At 35.9% G+C, this 19361-nt stretch overlaps 2 protein-coding genes across 2 annotated transcripts; both read right to left on the bottom strand.

The window, feature by feature from the left end:
- Window positions 1-370: 370 nt before the first annotated feature.
- On the bottom strand, window positions 371-2985 carry LOC133876823 (protein neprosin-like). Its single transcript, XM_062315066.1, has 6 exons — window positions 2893-2985; window positions 2653-2739; window positions 2253-2471; window positions 1929-2087; window positions 1784-1828; window positions 371-748 (listed from the first exon to the last, which is right to left on the bottom strand). The coding sequence occupies exons 1-6, from the start codon at window positions 2983-2985 to the stop codon at window positions 371-373; spliced, it is 981 nt and encodes a 326-aa protein (XP_062171050.1).
- Window positions 2986-11062: 8077 nt separating this feature from the next.
- Window positions 11063-17600, bottom strand: LOC133878500 (interactor of constitutive active ROPs 3). Its single transcript, XM_062317057.1, has 5 exons — window positions 17379-17600; window positions 15913-16016; window positions 13887-14058; window positions 11388-13071; window positions 11063-11297 (listed from the first exon to the last, which is right to left on the bottom strand). Exons 2-4 carry the CDS (start codon window positions 15930-15932, stop codon window positions 11404-11406), a joined length of 1860 nt encoding a protein of 619 aa, XP_062173041.1. The 5' UTR covers window positions 15933-16016; window positions 17379-17600; the 3' UTR covers window positions 11063-11297; window positions 11388-11403.
- Between the last annotated feature and the right edge of the window lie 1761 nt (window positions 17601-19361).

The raw sequence follows: 19361 nt of genomic DNA, 5'->3' as shown, positions 1-19361 counted from the left end.
CAATTTGAAAAAATAAAAAATAAAAAATAAAAAAATAATGGCCACATTATTTTTCGTCCAACATTTGCATAATCTTTAGCTAGTTGATCTGGAAAACTTTGGTGTCACTCTATAAACCATGGAGATTTTGTTTTTGCTTTTGTTTTTGTCCTTTTTACGTGCTTCTGACCTTTGATCAACTTCATTTGACATTTAGGTATAAGCACAAAAACTTATGGAATGACCAAATTTCAATTTACTGAGGATATTATTGAAAATAAAAATATTGAACGATACAGGTTGTGGTGATCATATCATTTTCAGGACATTTTGATCCCAACAATATGTGATTTATTAGTACTAATACTACTTCTTCTTTTCCCTTCCCTTTCTAAGGGCATTTTGTTGAATACCCAGGACCCCCAAAATAGAAATGGGTTCCAAAGTTTCCATCATGGGTTGCTATACTTACATCATAGCACCCAGATTTTGTTGCAGATGGTCTCAGCTGTCCCCTATCAGGGTCAATGAATTTTCCCATGCTATCCATGTATTGAATATTGCGAAAATAACTTGCTTTTCTATAGCCTTCACTCGGAAAATGTCCACTCCCCATTTGAGTTGTTGTGTGATGAGGCTGTTTTCCTGAGTCATAAATCTCTCCACCCCAGGTGACTGCTGTAGCACTGGTTTTCAAATATGTGAAGATGGAGCTAGGCCAGTATCCAAGCACCTTACCTTTCACTTGTAGCCACCAATTTCCATTATTCTAAAGCACATAGTTTGAGAATTTAGTAAGCAATATGTAAAGAGAACTTGCAGAGCTAGGAAATGAATTTAATTAGAGGAAAAATGTCAACAATATTAAAGTATTGATTAAGTATAAGTGGCCAGAACCAAAGGTCTCAAGTTTAAACCATGATTCTGTCATTTTACTCCTCATTTCAATTAAATATTTCATGTATTGGGCATCACCTATTAAAAAGTAACTTGAGCCCACATGTGAGAGAGTGTATTAAAGTATTGACACTTCCTACCATCTTAAACTTTTACGATAAATAGTAATTTAACAATAAAAAATAGGCACGTGCATTTACCTCGTATATGCTTATCCCTATCGAGAATTGCGCCCCGTTGTAGCTTGAAATACGCTTTAAGGGAGCACCAAGTACAAATCTACTGTTTACTTGCACGAAACCAGGACAGTTGAGATCGGAGCACCCAGTTCTATTGTATCCATCACCCTTACAACCACACACACACATATATATATATATAGCTTGATTAGCGATTTGACACGTGCATGCTAAGGATTAGCTTGAAACTCAAGATGATCTCTTCGTCTTTTTTTTTTCTAAGCATAAAAGGCAAGAGGGGGTGATTATCGTAGCACCTGCCTGTTGGAAAACGCACAAGAGGTTCATATCTAGTGGAACACTGGAAACTGTATCCGCTTTCTCAAATCCGATTGAGACATAGCTTGACCTAGTCCCATAAGAACATTAGTGGGACTCAAGGTGACTAATACTAGCTATTTAAGAGTGCTAATTCTCATTTCGAGAGTCGAACTGACACTCTAGTAGTTGCCAATCGAACCACTTAGGGATTATCTTGAGGCCATTGAGTTACCACCCTAGCTAGATGATGATATGATAATTTTCAATTGACAAGCATATATATATATATATATATATATATATATATATATATATATATATATATATATATATATAACAGTGCTTTGATGGGGATTCCTAATGCCAATTTAAGTAATTATATCATGGAAGGAAATAAGCCAACTTACAGTCCAGTATACGAAAAACTTGGGTTCCTTGTCTGGCCAACTAACCTGGAACCATGAAATTATTGGTGAGAAACTATCCTCCAAATGATTGATCCGTACGTATCTTTCCAGGAATAACTATATATATATATATGGTCAAACTTACACTCCATCCAGCTTCAACGGAGTTTAGTAGGTCTGAAGGACCAGCAGTAAGCCATATTTGAGCAATGCTAACTTCCCCATCATTAATCGTAGGATTCCATACGTTAATAAATGCATTTGCTCCATGGTGGTTTCCATCACTCAGATGAACGTTAGCGTACTAATTTCAAATATAATTCATATGTTAATTAAAAAAGATAAAAAAGAAATTGATAAATAAATCAAAGAAACCTAATTTGAAATTAGTTTAATGAATTTTATTTAGTTCAATTGTCAAGATAATGCATGTATGTGAAAACAACAGTGGTTTGATAATATGATATACCTCATGACCAGTATTATCATAATCAACACGGATATTAAGGTTTTTCCGACGTGCAAGTGCAGCTGGGGGTATAGCACGATGTGGATAATATTCATACTCTCGTGCATGTCTAATTGGGATTGTTCCTTCAGGGCATTCCTCATTCTCAAGCAAATCTTGAAATAGCTCGGCATCATAGAATTCTTCGTTTGTTACATTTGGAATGGAACTGGGTTCCATCTGATTAACCACAAACAAATTACTATATATAGTTAGTCTTATTCCTCGATCAATTGCCGGAATAAAAGGCGAACCCAAAATTTCTAACGCAATTCATATTTAAACATGCAATCGACTAAGACAATAATAAAGCAACTACATGGTATAAAACATAAACGGAGTTAGGAAACAATAAAGAAACCTGTATGATATGATTCTTAAGTAATGGATGGTCAAAAGCAGGTTGTTGATAGATATCTACACAGTCTATTACGTCACCATTGTTACCCTGCAAAGATTTTAGTAGACCATGGAAAAGCAAGCCTAAAAATTTGCCAAAAATATATAGCCACCGAAAAGAAAAAGTAGAGATCGAGAAGGAGATTAATTATCTAGAATCAACATCAAAATAAATTAAGAAAGATGTAATATTCATTATGACCTGAATAGTCTTGACAGTTCCTTTATGCTTAACTATCTTTTTGCTTTCCATGGTACCATTAATCCTTCTTCCACCAACAAATCCATCACTCATCACAGAAGATACGGCTAGCAAGCAAAATATGCATCTTAATTTGGTATTGGTCATTGAAAAACAAAGTTGCAGAGTACTTCTCTTATTTTTGAATAATGCTATTTTGTCAAGGATATATATATATATATATATGTGTGTGTGTGTGTATCATCCCATCCCAACGGAACAGCTCAATCAAATCCAAATCATACAGAACAAGATAAGCACATTAATATCCTTTGTAACTGAATATTCTATAAATACAAAGCCTTTACCTAAATTAAGGTAAGACAATCACAAACCATTCAATCTTTAATTCAATACTTCACATATTTAAGCAGAACTCAATATTTTTTTGCTGTGAAAAAGTCAATGCCGGTACGTAATTACCAAAGTGAGCAAGTGATATAAAAAGAACCTCAAAGAAGTTATCTGTGGAGAACCTAGACAAAATACTAATGGAATTATGTGTCCATATTAACTTCGTCGAGAACCGTTAACATAATTAGCCTACTTTTTTTTGTACGGTCAAACATAAAAATTAATTTGATATCTTCATAATTATTATGAGAATTTAATAAAAAAGTTTATGATAAAATTCTTTTTAAATTGTACTGTTATTTAGAAAAGAACCGCCTTTGACTGGTCTTACAACTCTGATACTTTCATATTTATAATATCAATGTAAAGAACGGCCAAAAAACACAATTTTTCTGGCATGTTGGCTAATTAGGTTTTTTCGTGCTAATAGCATGTATGAAAACCCACGAGTTGGTAACTAAAATGAATTGACTTTAATATTTTCTTTGCTCTGCCTTCAAACAATATTGTAATTTTCACTCGGAGCATGAATATTGTGGATGGGAAGGCCTTTGCTTTTATCCTCTAGTGCAAAACACACATAAAATGCATCATGGAGATTCTTGCAACTTTTATAATCTAATCTGTTAGGGGAATATGGGCATACACATTGTGATATATGGTAAGATGATATAGGCTTATGATTTGTTTGCCTCATTAGCAATCATTTGAGTATATTATTGTATGTTTATATTTTCACATATTCTTACCCATTGTTACTATTGTGGAATCAGTTATATGCAATGAATTAAGGACGAAAATGATGTGTGCCCACGACTCATTCTATGTCATTGCAGCTCAATGATAAAGATGGGGGCACAAGTTTAGGATCCCAAGTGGCTATTGAAACTGATGTACAACCATGTCAAATGATGACTTAGGGACCTTCCAATGCATCCTGTAAGTGCACATATAATATTTATGCAATAAGCTCTATTATTGAACAAACTACTTTACCAAAAATTACTAACTAGGTTTTCATATTTTGCCTCACAACTGTTATGTCCAACAAGAAAAAAAGAAGTCAGAATAAATCGATGTTGTGTGCACATTAGCGACGACACAATGTCGTCACTGTTGTGTGCACATTAGCGATGACACAATGATGTCGTTGTTGTGTGTACCATTAGCGACGACACAATATCGTTGCTAATGTGTACATCATTAGAGACAACATTGTCTTTCGGGAGGCATTTTTAGCAACCATTGTTTGTGATATTAGCGACGACAGTCAACCATTGTTTGTGATATTAGCGACAACAACTGTCGTCGCTAATAGTCATTATCAGCAACGAAATAGAAAGTCGTCGCTATTTAGTCTTTAACGACGATGTTTTAGCGACCACTTTTGCAACGACCAAAGTCGTTGCTAATAGTCAATAGTGACCACTTCAAGGTATGTAGCGACGACTTAGGGTCGTCGGTAAAGACCATTTTTCTTGTAGTCTCTCTCTCCAACCTCTTCCATTTGTTTATTTTGTTGTACTAAAAACAAAACAAAACAAAACAAAAATAGATAGTGGCCTTGTAATGTGTTTTTGTCCATTTTGAGACACCCACAAAAGAACTTGTTTTGGTTTATCATCTATAAATCAACGTATCTAATTCTCAAGTCATATAAGTCATTACAAGACGAGATACAAACGTGTTGATAGATAGAGGGATGTTGCCAAAAAATGACATTATTCTAATTGAAAGTTTGTGAATGACATTATTAATTAGATAGTGATTTGAAGGAGGTATGTGGATGATGAATGTCAAATTTTGTATAATTAGACTCCTTAATTTTCATTTGTTAAGCCTTTAGTTTTGTTATTTTCTAATATTTTTTGTTAGTTTTGGTGTTTTAGTGTTTTGCAGGACATTAAGATAAAATGGCATTATTTTAAGTGAACTTGCAAACAAGCGAAAAATCCATCCAAGTTTGATACAAAATGATAAGGGTCTAATGTTGCACATTCAAGTCCCTTAACTTGTATATGTTAATTCCTTTATTATTTGTTTGATTTTGTGTTGTTTTATTGTTTTTAGATTTTAAATAAAGATGCAATTAATTCCATTGATTTTGGGCTTAAAACACACTTTGAGAAGACCTAGAAGATATTGGTAAGCTTAACCAATCATAATAGAAGACTTGTATGATGTGGTTAAGTTTAATCAAATCAAGAGAATGATTAAATCAAAATTTCTCCACTAAGAGTCAAAATCGGATTGGATTCAAATTTGGATTTTACATACGTCTCAGTGTTTTAATCATAACTTTTGGCTCAGATATCGGATTGCAATGAAATTGGTGGCGTTGGAAAGCTAATAAAAAATGAAACAAATATATCAAAGATATATTTTCCTTAATTTGGACGTTTACTATGTCAAAATCGTCCCGCACTAAAAGACCACAAATCTGGACGAATTTGGAATCATTTTCCTACTTGGATTGAAGTTTCAATCTCTTACTTGGACTAAGAGACTAAGTTCTGATTTTTCTTGAATTTCTTGGGCTTTTATGCCTCTCCTAGTCTCTATTAATAGACCCCTAAGCTTCAAGAGAATGTGTGTTTGTGCTTAGCTTTAGACAGAAAATTCTTCTTGGAGGCTTGACAGGTTGAAGATGAGAAGAACATGGCAGAAGGCCATCCCAGCACTACAATGAGCAGCTAAATTTGTACTAGGGTGTTGATGTAGCCCTTTCCAAGTAACAATAGTTTAATTGTATTTTAATTTAGTATTTTCTATATGCTTAATGGTTATATAACTGTGAGAATTGATCTTAATGTTTATATTCAATCATTATAAATTTATTATCTTGTCTTAGAAAGTCTTTTATATTGATTGAACTCAATCCTTTATATTTTCTGTGATTATGTAAATGATTGTTATACAACGGTTTTAATTGATATATGATCAAGAGAGTTAAATAGACCATGCCTAGGGCAGACGGATTGTACTACACCTTAGTTTAGTATAATTTAGGTAGACAGTTTATACCAACCGAAGATGGGTTATACTATTCCATTGATTGTGTGTATCCTATTAAAGACGTAGCTAATCCATACCTAGGGAAGACGGGTCGTACCGCATCTTAATGGTTAGGTGGACGGTCTGTGCCAACTGAAGATGGATTATACTTATTCTTTAGAGGTAATTTCTTGACTACTCAAGTAAGATGAACCCTATATCATGCACAGTATGAATTTCCCTTGTTAATTTATGATTGGCCATTGTTATGAAATCAATCCCCTATTCTTTCTTTCATCACTACTTTCTTTACATTTTTATCTTTTATATTTATGTATTTATTTTTAGAAAACCAAATCAAACATATTTTTAATTAAGTTATATTTAATCTTGAAAAATTTGATAGTACGCAGTCCTTGAGGTTTCCTTAAAGTTCGACACCCTCAATATAACCCTATCCTACAAGGGCTTGTTCTATTGCGAGTGGTTATTTATTATTGATATATTTTAGTAAACAAAAGACCACGTCACAAAATGTTGAGAGAAATGCATATATATATATATATTAGAACAGACAAAGTTGGAGGAGTGCGTTGCTTTATTTTTTTGACCAAGCCAAGATCATTTTTTCCATAATCGTAGCATCAAGAAAAGAAAGGGATTTTATTTCCTTAACAATCTGGTCAGCACCGTGATCTTTTTTTTTTTTTTTTTGAACGGGAGCATTTCATTCATAGCATAAACGCCCGAAGGCAAATACAACGCCCAAAGGCAAGAACACTGTCCCAAATCTACAACGGAAGCCCAAAGGCTGGAGATAGTGAGTAGAGATGAAGAATCACTAAACACTAAGCCAGGAACAAACCTAGCTTGAAGCAGCAAACTAAAGCAACAGGCTAAAATTACAAGAGCAAACAATTGACCCTTTCTAAACAATGAAGAACAACCCATCTCAAGTGAAAAGGTCTGGTTTGGCAAATATGCCACCTAAATGCCCAAGTAAAAATTAGCCCACTACAATAGCAAACTGTGAAAGAAAGTTGGAATATACAGAAAAACACATAAACAAAATCGCCAAGCCAGAAGGAGGAACCACCCGAACTAGCGTGTGAAAGACCACCCGCCGCACTCGGGCCTTCCCTGCCGCCACCAACCAGCCGACCATCCCGAGAAACACCACCCAGACGGCCGAAAAAGAGGCACGTTGCCCACACGCGCAAGCGCGTGCAAGCCACGCTCCGAGCGTGGAGGACCGACACCGCCGGAAGATGAGTCGACAGGAACAGAGGCTGACAGTGAACAACATAGGGGGGTCGTGTCGCAAGAACTCCCGCGTAGCCATGTAGATCTAAACTCAAAAGAAGGCCGGAGAACTCGAACGAAGTCACTCCCACAGACGACTTGCAACGAAATGAATCTGTCAAAACAAAGAAAAGAAAACAACCAAAGAACAAATAAACAACGCTCCATAGCCCTAACAGCTAGGAGAACCACAACCACCACCGGAAACAAGCCGGGGGGAACAAAAAATCCCACTGGGACAAGCCAGGAGGCACAAAAAAACCACTCTAGCTCCCAAAGAAGCTAGAGGGAGACACACCACCGAGAGGAGGGAGGCGTGAGGCCTCCCTCCCCTGGAGAAATCTACTCTCAGAAGCGCTCTCTCTCTAAACTAAGAAAAACGGGACTTTCTCTCTCTAGAATCGGGTTCTTCTTCTTTCTGACTCGTCATAGCACCGTGATCTTTTATTCCAAGCCGCATCACGTGATCTTTTATTTGAGGAAAGGGCAGCACACAAGACTTGATGAGAACCTGCAGGTTTCACGGAGATAAGAAAAAAACTGATGGGAGGATTCGGATTCAGCAGGTATTCCGGAAAGTGAAGGACAGAGGCGCCATTTTTGAATTTCTTTTCTAACTTGGCAGCACCTTGAGCTTTGTATTTTTATTTATTTTTTTCTTCAAAAATGTGAAGCGTTGAGGCGCTAAAACCAGCTGGTTTTGCAATATATATATATATATATACCTGGGGGCATCGAAGAAAAGGGAGACTTGTAATATAGTTTTGGTTTTCTCTTAGAAGGGCACTGTAGACGTGCAAGTGGGGGACATCTTAGACTATTTTTCTGCACTATTTTCTCTTTTGTAAGTCTTATAATATTTATGTTCTTAATTCAAGATTTACATTTTTTTTATTTTTTTTATCATGTGTAGCTAAATTTTCAACTAAGATTGAGGATGAAACATCATCATTGAAGAATAACGGTGTTTTCATGCTAGTTTATACTATTTGATTTTATGGGTTTTTTATTTCTAATTGTTCTACTTCCATTCGAATATGGAAATGATTTTTTGGTATCTTTTGTAATTTTCGTATACAAGTGATGATTTGAGGTTATCTCATTTAATTGATTGATTGGATTTCATTTATCAAAACTTTAGGTATTCATTGTGTTCCGTTCAACGGGTACATTTAATGATTTGGTGAAAAACCGAGTATTCATTATGATTTGTTCTTTGAATGGGTACAATGGATGATTTGGAAAACACCGGTTATCTTTTGTGATTTGTGTAAAGAACGGATTCATTGAATAATTCAAACGATTTTTGAAGCAAAGTAGAGCATACCTAAGATTTGTACGGTGAGAACTTCAAATCGATGTAGATGAGCATGAGAATATGTTGTTATGATTTGGTGGGTGTGGATTCTTGAACCTTAGAACCTTATCTTTTGTTTTTTTGAGTTTATGTTTTTATTTTGTTAAAAATCTCTAAGTTTGAAACTATGTTAAAATATGATTAGTTTGAATAGAGATTAATTTTTGCAACACAATTTCCTGTGAGATCGACCTCGCACTTACAAAACGCTATATTACAAACGATTCGTGCACGTGCAAATTAAATAAATTTGCACAACAGTGGACTTTTTTCAAAAGATTATGATGCAGCATTGCTACCAAAATGACGACTTTAATTGGCAATATGAGAGAACACAATGATGTTGATGCAACCAAAAATAGCGCAGCCGAAGACGACATATATTGACAAACGTAGTTGACGGAACAACAAGCAGATTTGGTGAGAGGAGAATCAAGCATATGATCATGCGGAGGAAGAGATAAACTTTTGATTTACTTGGAAAGGTTGGAAATGCTCAAGACAATTCAGTTGGAAACGTTGATCAATTATTGAGGTAAGCTATCAAATGTGAGAGTGAGCCATGGCCACGGAGCTTGGAGTATGGTTGTGGAGATTGGACCTAGCCTCCAAGGCCATGGCTGAAGCTCCAACATGGTGCTTGGGCGATGGAAGTTGAGTGAGGTCGATCCATGGTCGTGGTCAGTTGAGAGAGGAGAGAGAAGTGATAAGAATCGTTGCAATAACTTAAGGATTATTGCTGGAGCTCACGTACAATTCCTCAAATATTGGCTGGTAGTTTGTAATGAACGGTTAAGAATGTCACACATCATCAATACATACGAAAAAACAAAAACAAAAAAAAAGAATAGAAAGGGGTGACCGACCACCTCATCATTTTACAGATATAAGAGTGGTTGGTGCTCCAAACAGTTTATGAGGGTATACAGCCACCCCAAAACAACTCAAGAAGTAGTGGTTGGTCACCCCCCAAATAGCTCATGAAAGTGGTCAAACAATTCATGTGGACCTCGAACCACTTCAAGGCAATTTTCATCTAGCCACCCCTAGAATAGATGAAAGGGGTGGCTAGTCAACTTCATAAACTATCCGTCAAATGTTTAGAGTTTGTTTGGCAAATAGTTGTAATTGTGAAATATTTGTTTGAATAGTAGTAAAAAGTGATTGATGTGATATAAAGTATAAAAAAGTTTAGAATTGTTTTATAGAAAAGTAAAAAAGCTTTGTTTTGTAGTGGATTTTTTTATTTGAATAATAAAAAAAAATTATTGATATAATAAAAAAAAAAAAAAAAAAAAAATTATTTGATTTTTTTAAGAGAAGTGAAAAAAATAGAGGAGTAAGAGTTGTTTGCCAAACAAGCTCTTAGGTACAGCCACCTACCCTATGATCAGTATTGAGAGTGACCGACCACTCTCATGAATTGTTTTGGAGTGATCAACCACCCTTTTATTTTCACTTTTTTATAGGTATGGATGACATTTGATGACATGGCACATTCTTAACCGTTCATTACAAACGAAGGATTAGGATTTGAAGTATTGCAACCCCTGCCATACCTAGTCCGGGTTCATTGCAAGGGATCCCAATTCGAGATAGAGAAATTGGGAGGGTATAACTAGGAAGAATAAAAAAACAGAACATTTCGATTAAAAAGTTGATGGGAATACGAACATAAGTATTTAATCAAAATCAGGCCAAGGTTTGGTCTTTAAAATTGGAAAGCTCGAATTCTAAAATCAAAATAAGAGAAAACATGAGCCAAAGGAAGAAATTCTTAATAGAAACTTGAGCCAAAGGAAGAAAAAGTAGATGAAAAATTATGCGAAACAAATTTTAGCAATTGTCAACCTTAATAACGCGGACTTAACTGTATTTTTAAGCATTAAAAAGAATAGTGTCAAAAGATCACTAGATATCGAGGAGATTAGTTTGAAGTTCATAAATATGGTAGCTAATATAAAGGTAATTACCACTCTTAAGATGTATACATAGAATGTGAACATCTGAACATGGATAATAAAGCACATAGATAAAGTGAATTGTTGCAAACCTACAACTCTTTGTTGCATCCTAGACAATGCATTAATGAACACCTTAAAGAGAGCAAAAAATATAGCTGCTTATAGCAGGTGATAACCACCATGATTCTCATTAATTCTGCCATTCACTGGAGTTTGATACATCTTCAAAATTTTCACATAAAGCAAGATATTTGCTAATAAAATATATCCTCTTAGGTTAACATAAAATGACCTCGAAAAGCTGAGAAATTACTGCCACTAGCCACCAAGAGCTTTGGAAGAGTGCCAACATTTACTCCAGAATAAAACTTGGTTGCACTGAACATCCAAACTCACTGTGAAAGAAACATGCAATTATGAGAAAAAAGATGGATTTCCATGGTTGAAACGATAACAATTGAAAAATAATAGCAAACAAAATCAACCTGCATGGTTTTCTTGTTATTTCTGTGGCTTCTTCCACAGCACTCCAATCTTCTTTAGCATGTTAACATTTTTCTTCTTCAGTAAATCGTCTTCCATCTCTTCAGAGTAAGGTGAGCTAAGCTTCCCTGCAACGGGATTATAGTTGCTGTCCAATGATCCAGTTCTCTCCATGAACTTTCCATTATTCCCTGCTGAAAGCATGGCTGCAGCTGCTTCCGCAGCCTTCCTCCACTGATCAGACTGCACTTTTATCTTTCTCAACTCTGCTTCCATTTCTGAATTTGCTGATTGTGCTGCCTCCAGCTGCTCAGTCACCCGCTCTGTCCTTCTGTTGCTCCTATCTGCCTCCTCCATCACAATGCCAAGCTTCATGAGAGCCTCTCGCTCCGCGTTCTTCGCTGTCTCTACTTCTGCAACCAACTCGTCACTCAATTTACCCCCATCCATTTCCCTTTTCTTGATTTCCGATTTCAGCATTTCATTTTCCTCTGATATATTCTGCAATTCTGTCTCCTTATCCATCAAATTCGCCCTCAACTCTGCAACATGTTCATTGAATTTTTTCAGCTCCTTTTCTACTTGATATTCTCTCTGGCACGAAAGGTTCCTCTCAAGCTTTAAATTCAACCCCTCGTTCTCCTCAGAAATTCCCTGTAATTCAGTTTCCTTATCCATCAGGTTTGCTTTCAACTCTTCAACATCAGCTTTCATTTTTTTTAGTTCTGCCTCCAATTCAGCCTCTCTCAGACTTGATCCAGATTTCATATGCTCCACAAGTTCATAAGCACTTTTTATCTGCACTGTGCTTCGAATTTGTTCTTCATGGTATTTGGTCTCAGCAGTTTCTAAAGCAGATCTTAGTCGTGCTACCTCAGACTTCAATGAATGAAGTTCTGCTTTCATCTGGATTGATTCCCCCATCTCTTGATTATTTACAAGTTCAAGCTCAAGGTTATTACCTGGAGGATTTTGAGAAAGGCTGCCAGTAGCATCTTTTAGGTCTGTCTCAAGTTTTCTAACGAGTCCTTCTAGTAAGTTCACATGTGCCCTCGACTGGTATAACTCTGAGGCAACGGAGTTGTAAGCTTCCATAGCTTTCATGCTATCTGACCTAAGCACATCTACAGTTTTTTTAGCAGTTTCCAGTTGCTCCAGAGTTTCACTAGCCAGAGCTCGGGCCTGAGCTTCTGATTCTTTGCAAACCTGTAGCTGGTTTTCCATGTTCTTCACAAGAGACACAGATTCTGCAAGGTTTCCTTTCAAGCTCTGGAGCTCTGCATTTGTTGATTCTATGTGCTTGGTTTGTGCAGCCCCAGACTCGGTTACAATTTCAAGCTGGATCTTGAGCCGCTTAATCTCATTCATGGCAGAAGTTAAGGCAATTGAGTCAACTGCATTCTGCTGCTGGACGGTCTCAAGCTCAGACTGGGCTGGATCCGGTTCTTGAGAGATCTTCTGGATCTCAACAACCTGAGCTTCCTCAGACAGCTCCAGAAGCTGCTGCTGTGACCCTTCAAGCTTTGAAGAAAGGGCCAATAGTTGCTTCTTGGACTCCTCAGCATCTTGGAGGGCTTGCTTCTTCCATGATTCAGACAAACTCAGCTGATCCTGTGCTTTCTTCAGTTCCTCCTGAAGTTGAAAAACCTGGGATTCCAATTCAGATATTCTGCTTGGGCGCTTCTTCTGGAGCAAGAAAGAAGCAAATTTAGAAATCTTCAAAAACTTCCTACTCCAGTAACTTTGTACAGAAAACACAAGAAACTATCATGCAACATATGCACTTCCATTTTCTTGAACAGTAAAATTTTATACCAAATCTACAGAAAAAAAAAAAAAAAAAGGATCGGAGTAACAATTATGTACCTGAAAGACTAGATAAAGAAATAATACGACATAATAAGAATGAGGAGGAAAATACCATGCACTAATCACATAAATATAAAGAAATAATGCAGTAACACAGAAAGTTTTACAAAGGGTTAGCAATGTGCCTGCATCCACATGACATGAAAAGGCTACTCTAAAGAAAGGAATTATAAAGCTTCTCTTGCCTCACCTCTTTCTAATCCAGAAACTGAACATCTACCATTTCTTTTTTTCCAACTAATGAACATCTAACTTAATTCTCGTAAAGGCTCCTAAGATCAACAATAGACTTAATGCAAGATACCTATGATGGAACAATTTCATATTAGTTATTGTAGAATGGAGGCAACCTGCAGCAGTGACACTTTTTTGTTAGAAAGTCTTTCACATTATAAGAATATGACATTGAGATAGTTGATTACTTGTATTATAATTTCTAACCACACAATTATCAAACGAGAGAGAGATTCTCATAAAGAATTCCCAGCCAGAGCTTGCACAAAACATCTAAACAGAGAAAGACTAACTGCTTGGGCTGTTAAACTATCCTTGCAATTGATTCCAAAAAGTATTGCAAAATTTACTTAAATGAGTAATGCAGCAAGGATGGTGTAATCTATTTACTATGGTACCTGAGACACTGGGCTTCTCGGTGACTTGCGCTCAACAACTTTTGGGCTTCTATCTTTCGGTGTTCTACTAGTTTGAGAAGAAGCAGATGCAAAGTCAGTTTCTAATGCAACTGGCTTGAATTGGCGTACAGCTCGAGGAGAAACCTTTTGAGGCACTTCTGAGGAAACACTTCTGATATCAAGACAAGTGACATGGGAATCAGGTATGTGTTATAGTGGGTATCAAAAATCACAAACTTCTATTAAAACAAAAAAAAAAAAAAAAAAAAAAACTGATTGTTTAAGTCATTAAATACATAGTGACAGTCTCGTTAAACTTGCATCATACATTCTTCCGGTTCATCAATATATTCAGACGATATTCTAAGTTAGCCAGCCGATTGAAGGACTACACACCTGAGACATCCTCGGTGATAAAATTTTAATCTATGAATTATGCTTTACTGCAAACTATACAGAGATGTAAGAAATATTCGAAAAAGATAATAACCACTATTAATCAAATGACAGCACTAATCAGAGGGAAAAAAAAAAGTATATTCCATTCGAACTCCCATGGATTGAGTTCTTCAACTTTTTTAATTTATGCATCATACAACTAAAATTTAATTATATTAGAGCTAAAACAATTTTTTTGGTGGGGGAGGGGGGGGGTGGGGAAGAAATATTCAAAAAATATAATGACCAATGTTAATCGAATTAAAGCACTGATCAGAAGGAAAGAAAAAACCAGTTTTGGCGTATATTCCATTCCAACTCCCATGGATTGAGTTCTTAAACTTTTTTGATTGGAAATTCAAATTCCAGTGTGCATCATACACCGAAACTTCAATTATATTATAACTAGAACAATATTTTTGATTGTTGGGAAGGGGAGATAGAATTTTTGTCCATGGCAATCCTGGTTGTTTCTCAAAATTAAAAATCATACTCAAACGTGGGTTTTTGCCTTTTTGGACGCTTTACATTACTGTAGAATACCACTTCTTATCGGACCGACACTTGAGGTTTTGTCAGCTTATTCATGTACATTTTGGTTAGGACTATATAAAATAAATAGTTTTTCTGGAAAATATTGTATTTACCCCAAGGAATAGCTATTCCTCCCATTTTTTAGAGAAATAGGTATTCATCTTCGTAAAGGAATAGGTATTCCAATGGGAATAACTATTCCAAGGAATAGATCCATACCAAACAAAAGAATGACTATTTCATAAGAATAGTCATTCCATTCCAGGGGTTTATTCCGCAAACCAAACGAGGCCGTAGATAGACTAAACAACAACATATTATCCAAAAAAACAAAGGGTAAGGAACAAATAAACCAGCGATCCATCATGGTTATGGAAATACTAATGTGGCCTGTTTTGTCCCAGGCTAGCTGGAGCCCTCTATGTTCCTTGAAGTGCATCTACAGGTCCACAAGAAGCCCTAGCATACTAATATGGCCTGTTTTGTCCAGGGCTAGCTGGAGCCCTTTATGTTCCTTGAAGTGCATCAACAGGTCCCCAGAGGCCCTAGCAGATCTCCATGTTTAAAGAAGAGACAAGGACAAATATCTAAATATCTATTTTGATGTAGAGAAGCACATTGCAACTTAAGAGTTGAGATTCTTACCAACATTTAAAAAAAAAAAAAAAGTCTTCAATTGTAACTGATACGTGATTCATATACAGATATTTCCAAGGAAAAAAAATAAAATAAAAGCACAAACCCAATAAAAAGTTGTGAAAGAATGAAGCGCTAAATGATCAAGGATCTTTGGCAGTCACAATATTCAATACTATAAGCGCTCAGTAACTACCAAAGCAAGATAGCCCATGTTCACCTTTGCAGTATGCCTTTAGAACAGTTTGTTCTAACAGACCATAAATGGAACAAATGGCAAAAACGACAAAATATACTACGTGAATTCAAACAGCATTGCCCCGCGCGCTTCAAATACCAAACCGGCCCCCTCAGATTAACAAAGCAAGATGCCGATAAGCCTCCAAACGAAAGAGATCAAAAGAGCATTTGAGGTTACCTTGCTTTTGGGGTCTGCATGATTTTAATGCCTTTCTAGGAACAACGAGAAAATGGGGTCGATGTATAAGCCGCTCCAGTTAAATGCTGCCTGACCCACAGGGACTGCAACAGTTCAGAGAAGATCAAGAGTGAGATAAGGGTATCCAATGTGTATGTCCATGATGAAATTAATGGGTTCATGAAGGAGGGCATGTGCTCCTTATCATCGCATATGAAGCCATAAAGGCAAAAGACATGCTAACCATAAAGTTGATTGAAAGCAAAAGATAGAGAAAACACAGCAAAAAATAAAAGGGTCAAAGCATGAGGGTCAGAGTATTATCAAAACGTTAACCAAACAGTACTTTGTGTAAATTTCCCCATCACCAACTCTTATTGTTAGACAGAACGGACCTACAGCTACAGGGAGGGTTGACAAAATCACAGAAATAACCCTTCATCTCCACATGAGAGACGAACATCAAATGGTATATGTCAGCCCCACAGTGGGGCGTTTCTGTAATTTCGAGAGGTGGAGTGGTTAACCCTCCAGTTTTGCCGTGACAAAGGGGAAGAAGTGGAGTACTGTGACGTGGGGTTTTAAAATATTTTGAACTCAGAAACCGCTCTTACCCACTGATTGTGTCTGCGAAAAGCCTGCAAACACAATGAATCCGTTCGTTTCTACAGAAAATCTTTCTCGGAATCTTTTTTCCCGTGAAAAACGTAAATGATTTTTACTGAAACAGAAAAAACAACAGGCGGGATTTAATTAACTTCTTAAGAACTTGAACGTTAAATATCCACGCTGAAAATTGATGACCAAGTTTTGAAATAAAATCAAACAAAAAAAATGCATGAATAGATGTTTTTTCCCGGACCATTTTTCCTGGAAATAAACGCCAAACAGATCTAAAGCATAAGGAAGGAAATCAGTGAAAGTGTCAGCAGAAGGAAGCAATGCAGGACACCAGAGAAAGTTGGAAAAATACAGTAAACCTTTTTGAGATTCGATTTGCTTTTTTTTTTTCAAGTCCGGAAAAGAACAAAAGGCCTGCAATCTTCAAGCCCTGAAGCTCGAAGAAAGAGCCACAGCTCATCACTTTACTGCAGAATAACTTTTCTATATATCTCGTCCAAAAAGAACTTCAAAAGAAACATCATTACTTCCAAAGAAAGAGAAATAAAAAGCTAAATAAAGAGATCAAACTCCAAAACGAGTCAAAAATTGAAAGGAAGACATCGAGAAAAAAACAAAACAAAAGGCAAAGGACCTCTTTTGGTTGCCGAGAAAATGTGAGAAACTACACAACATGCTCATCGCAATACAAATAAAACGCAGTTTTGCTTTTTTGTTTTCTAGGACTTTCTCAGAATGCCTAACCCTAACGGAGAGAAGAACATTTGTTCGAATGAGAGGAAATTTTGTGAGAGAGAGGAGAGAGAGAGAGAGAGAGAGCAAGATTTACGTGCTATAATTTATACCTATAATGTATCTTCGGCAAGAGCTGGTGAATTTGTGAGAGACTTTGAGCTATTCTTTGAGAATCAAAGCACAGAGATCGCCATTGGTGGTAAGAGGCGTAGTAGCTTCTGTTCTTTGGTTCTTCTTCTTCTTCTTTGGGCAGTTTCCGAGGCGCTCTGTCTGTGTCTTTTTGGAGAGTGGAGTGAATTTTATTTTATTTTTTTAAGAAAGAGAGCGGAGTGAATTGAGTGAGGGAGTGGGTACAAAACGGACAGAGACTACAGAGGGTACATTTGTCAGAATAAATTATTTTTAAATCGTGTTTTACGTCCGAATTTGCTTATTTCGATATATTATAGACTAATGATATTCAAATGGACCGTTAAAGGATAAGAGCACTGTTAGCCGTTACTTTTATATCGGTTCCTTTTTTTTTTTTTTTTTTTTTTTTTTTTGTATTTAGAAAAAATTTCATAAAAAATATCAAAAAAATCACTCACAGTAAATGTTTTATATATAGACGAAGAGATTGGGAATAAATAATAGTTTTCAATATATACATGTTTACTGTTCTTTTCCTATGCATTATTTTAATATAAAAGAAGTATAATTAATTGATATAGAGAAAAGAGAAAAAGTAAGAAAAAGAGAAAAATAATAAAATAAGAGTAAAAAAATAATATTTAATTGATATAGGAAAATGTAAAGGAATCTATTGTGGGGTATTTTTTTATAGGAAAGCAAAAAGTACTTTTGTTCCCTAAATATAATAAAAAAAAATAGTTGAGAATCTGCTACTAATGCTCCAACAATTCCAACAATTTCTTTGATTTTCCAAAGGTATGAAATATGCTTTTATTAAAAATATTATGAGAATTAAATTAAAAAACTGTCTTTTGAAGAATAAGTCTCTTAAAAAATGAATAAAAACTTTTTTGAATTTTTTATTTTCCTACCTCCATAACATAACCCTTCCCAAACAAAGCATAACCTGAAATTGTAGTGAATCTTATCCGACTGAGATAGGTGTCTTACAGAATTTACATCAATCACTTTTTATTACTATTTAAATAAAAAAAATTATTAAAAACGTAATGTTTTTACTTTTCCTTACAAAAAATTTTAAATTTTTTCTACTTTTACTTTGTTTGTTTCGACGTAAAATAATTTTCGTCATAAAATATTTTCAAAAAAAATGATTTCCAAGAATATTTTCTAGCGTTTGGCTCGTATGAAAAAATCACCAGCAACGAAAAAATCATCAATAACCAGATTTCATCATTGATCGGCATGATTCCAACTACTGTTGCCGGAATCTTGCCAATTTTGCCAAAATCTGAGTTGACCGGATTCCGGCAAAGATGGCCGGAATCTGGCAATTTGTGCCGAAAGTAGACCATTCTTGCCGATCTCGACCAAGCTGGCCTAAAGCCAACCATTCTTACCAAATCCCAGCCAGGCTAGCCAAAAGCCGACCGCTCTTGCCAAATCTCGGCCAGTTTAGTCCGAATCCGGCTACGGTGGCCGGACGTAGCTGGATTCCAACCGATGCCAGAATTCAGCGATAGTTGTCAGATTCCGGTGATAGTCAATTGCTTTAGTGTATGATTGACACTTTTTTACACGACTCGCAAATCTGACACGAACACAACACAAAATTATAGGGTTATGATTTAGGATAAACGAGTTGGGGGTTTGACTCATGTACAACCATTTAGTATTCGGGTCACTAGTCAACTCGCGGGTTAACCCGCCAACCCGTTTACTTAATTTTTTTTTTAAAAAAAAAAAACCAAAATGCTCTTAAAAAAAAAAAGTACATATCTAAAAAACAAAAGCTTCAGATTCCCCGACACCCAGGAAAATAAAAAAGGAAAAAATCTTCAGCATTTTTCAGTGTTTGGCGAAAGCGAAAATAATGATAAAAGGAAATCATTTTTAATTTGATCGTAAAAACCTCTTTAATTTTTGGAAAATGATTTACGGTTTCCGGATTTAAACTC

Source organism: Alnus glutinosa, chromosome 9, assembly GCF_958979055.1.
Source record: "Alnus glutinosa chromosome 9, dhAlnGlut1.1, whole genome shotgun sequence".
Taxonomy (NCBI): Eukaryota; Viridiplantae; Streptophyta; class Magnoliopsida; order Fagales; family Betulaceae; genus Alnus; species Alnus glutinosa.
Note: the sequence above shows the minus strand (reverse complement) of the source record. Positions and strands in the feature narration are given on the sequence as shown.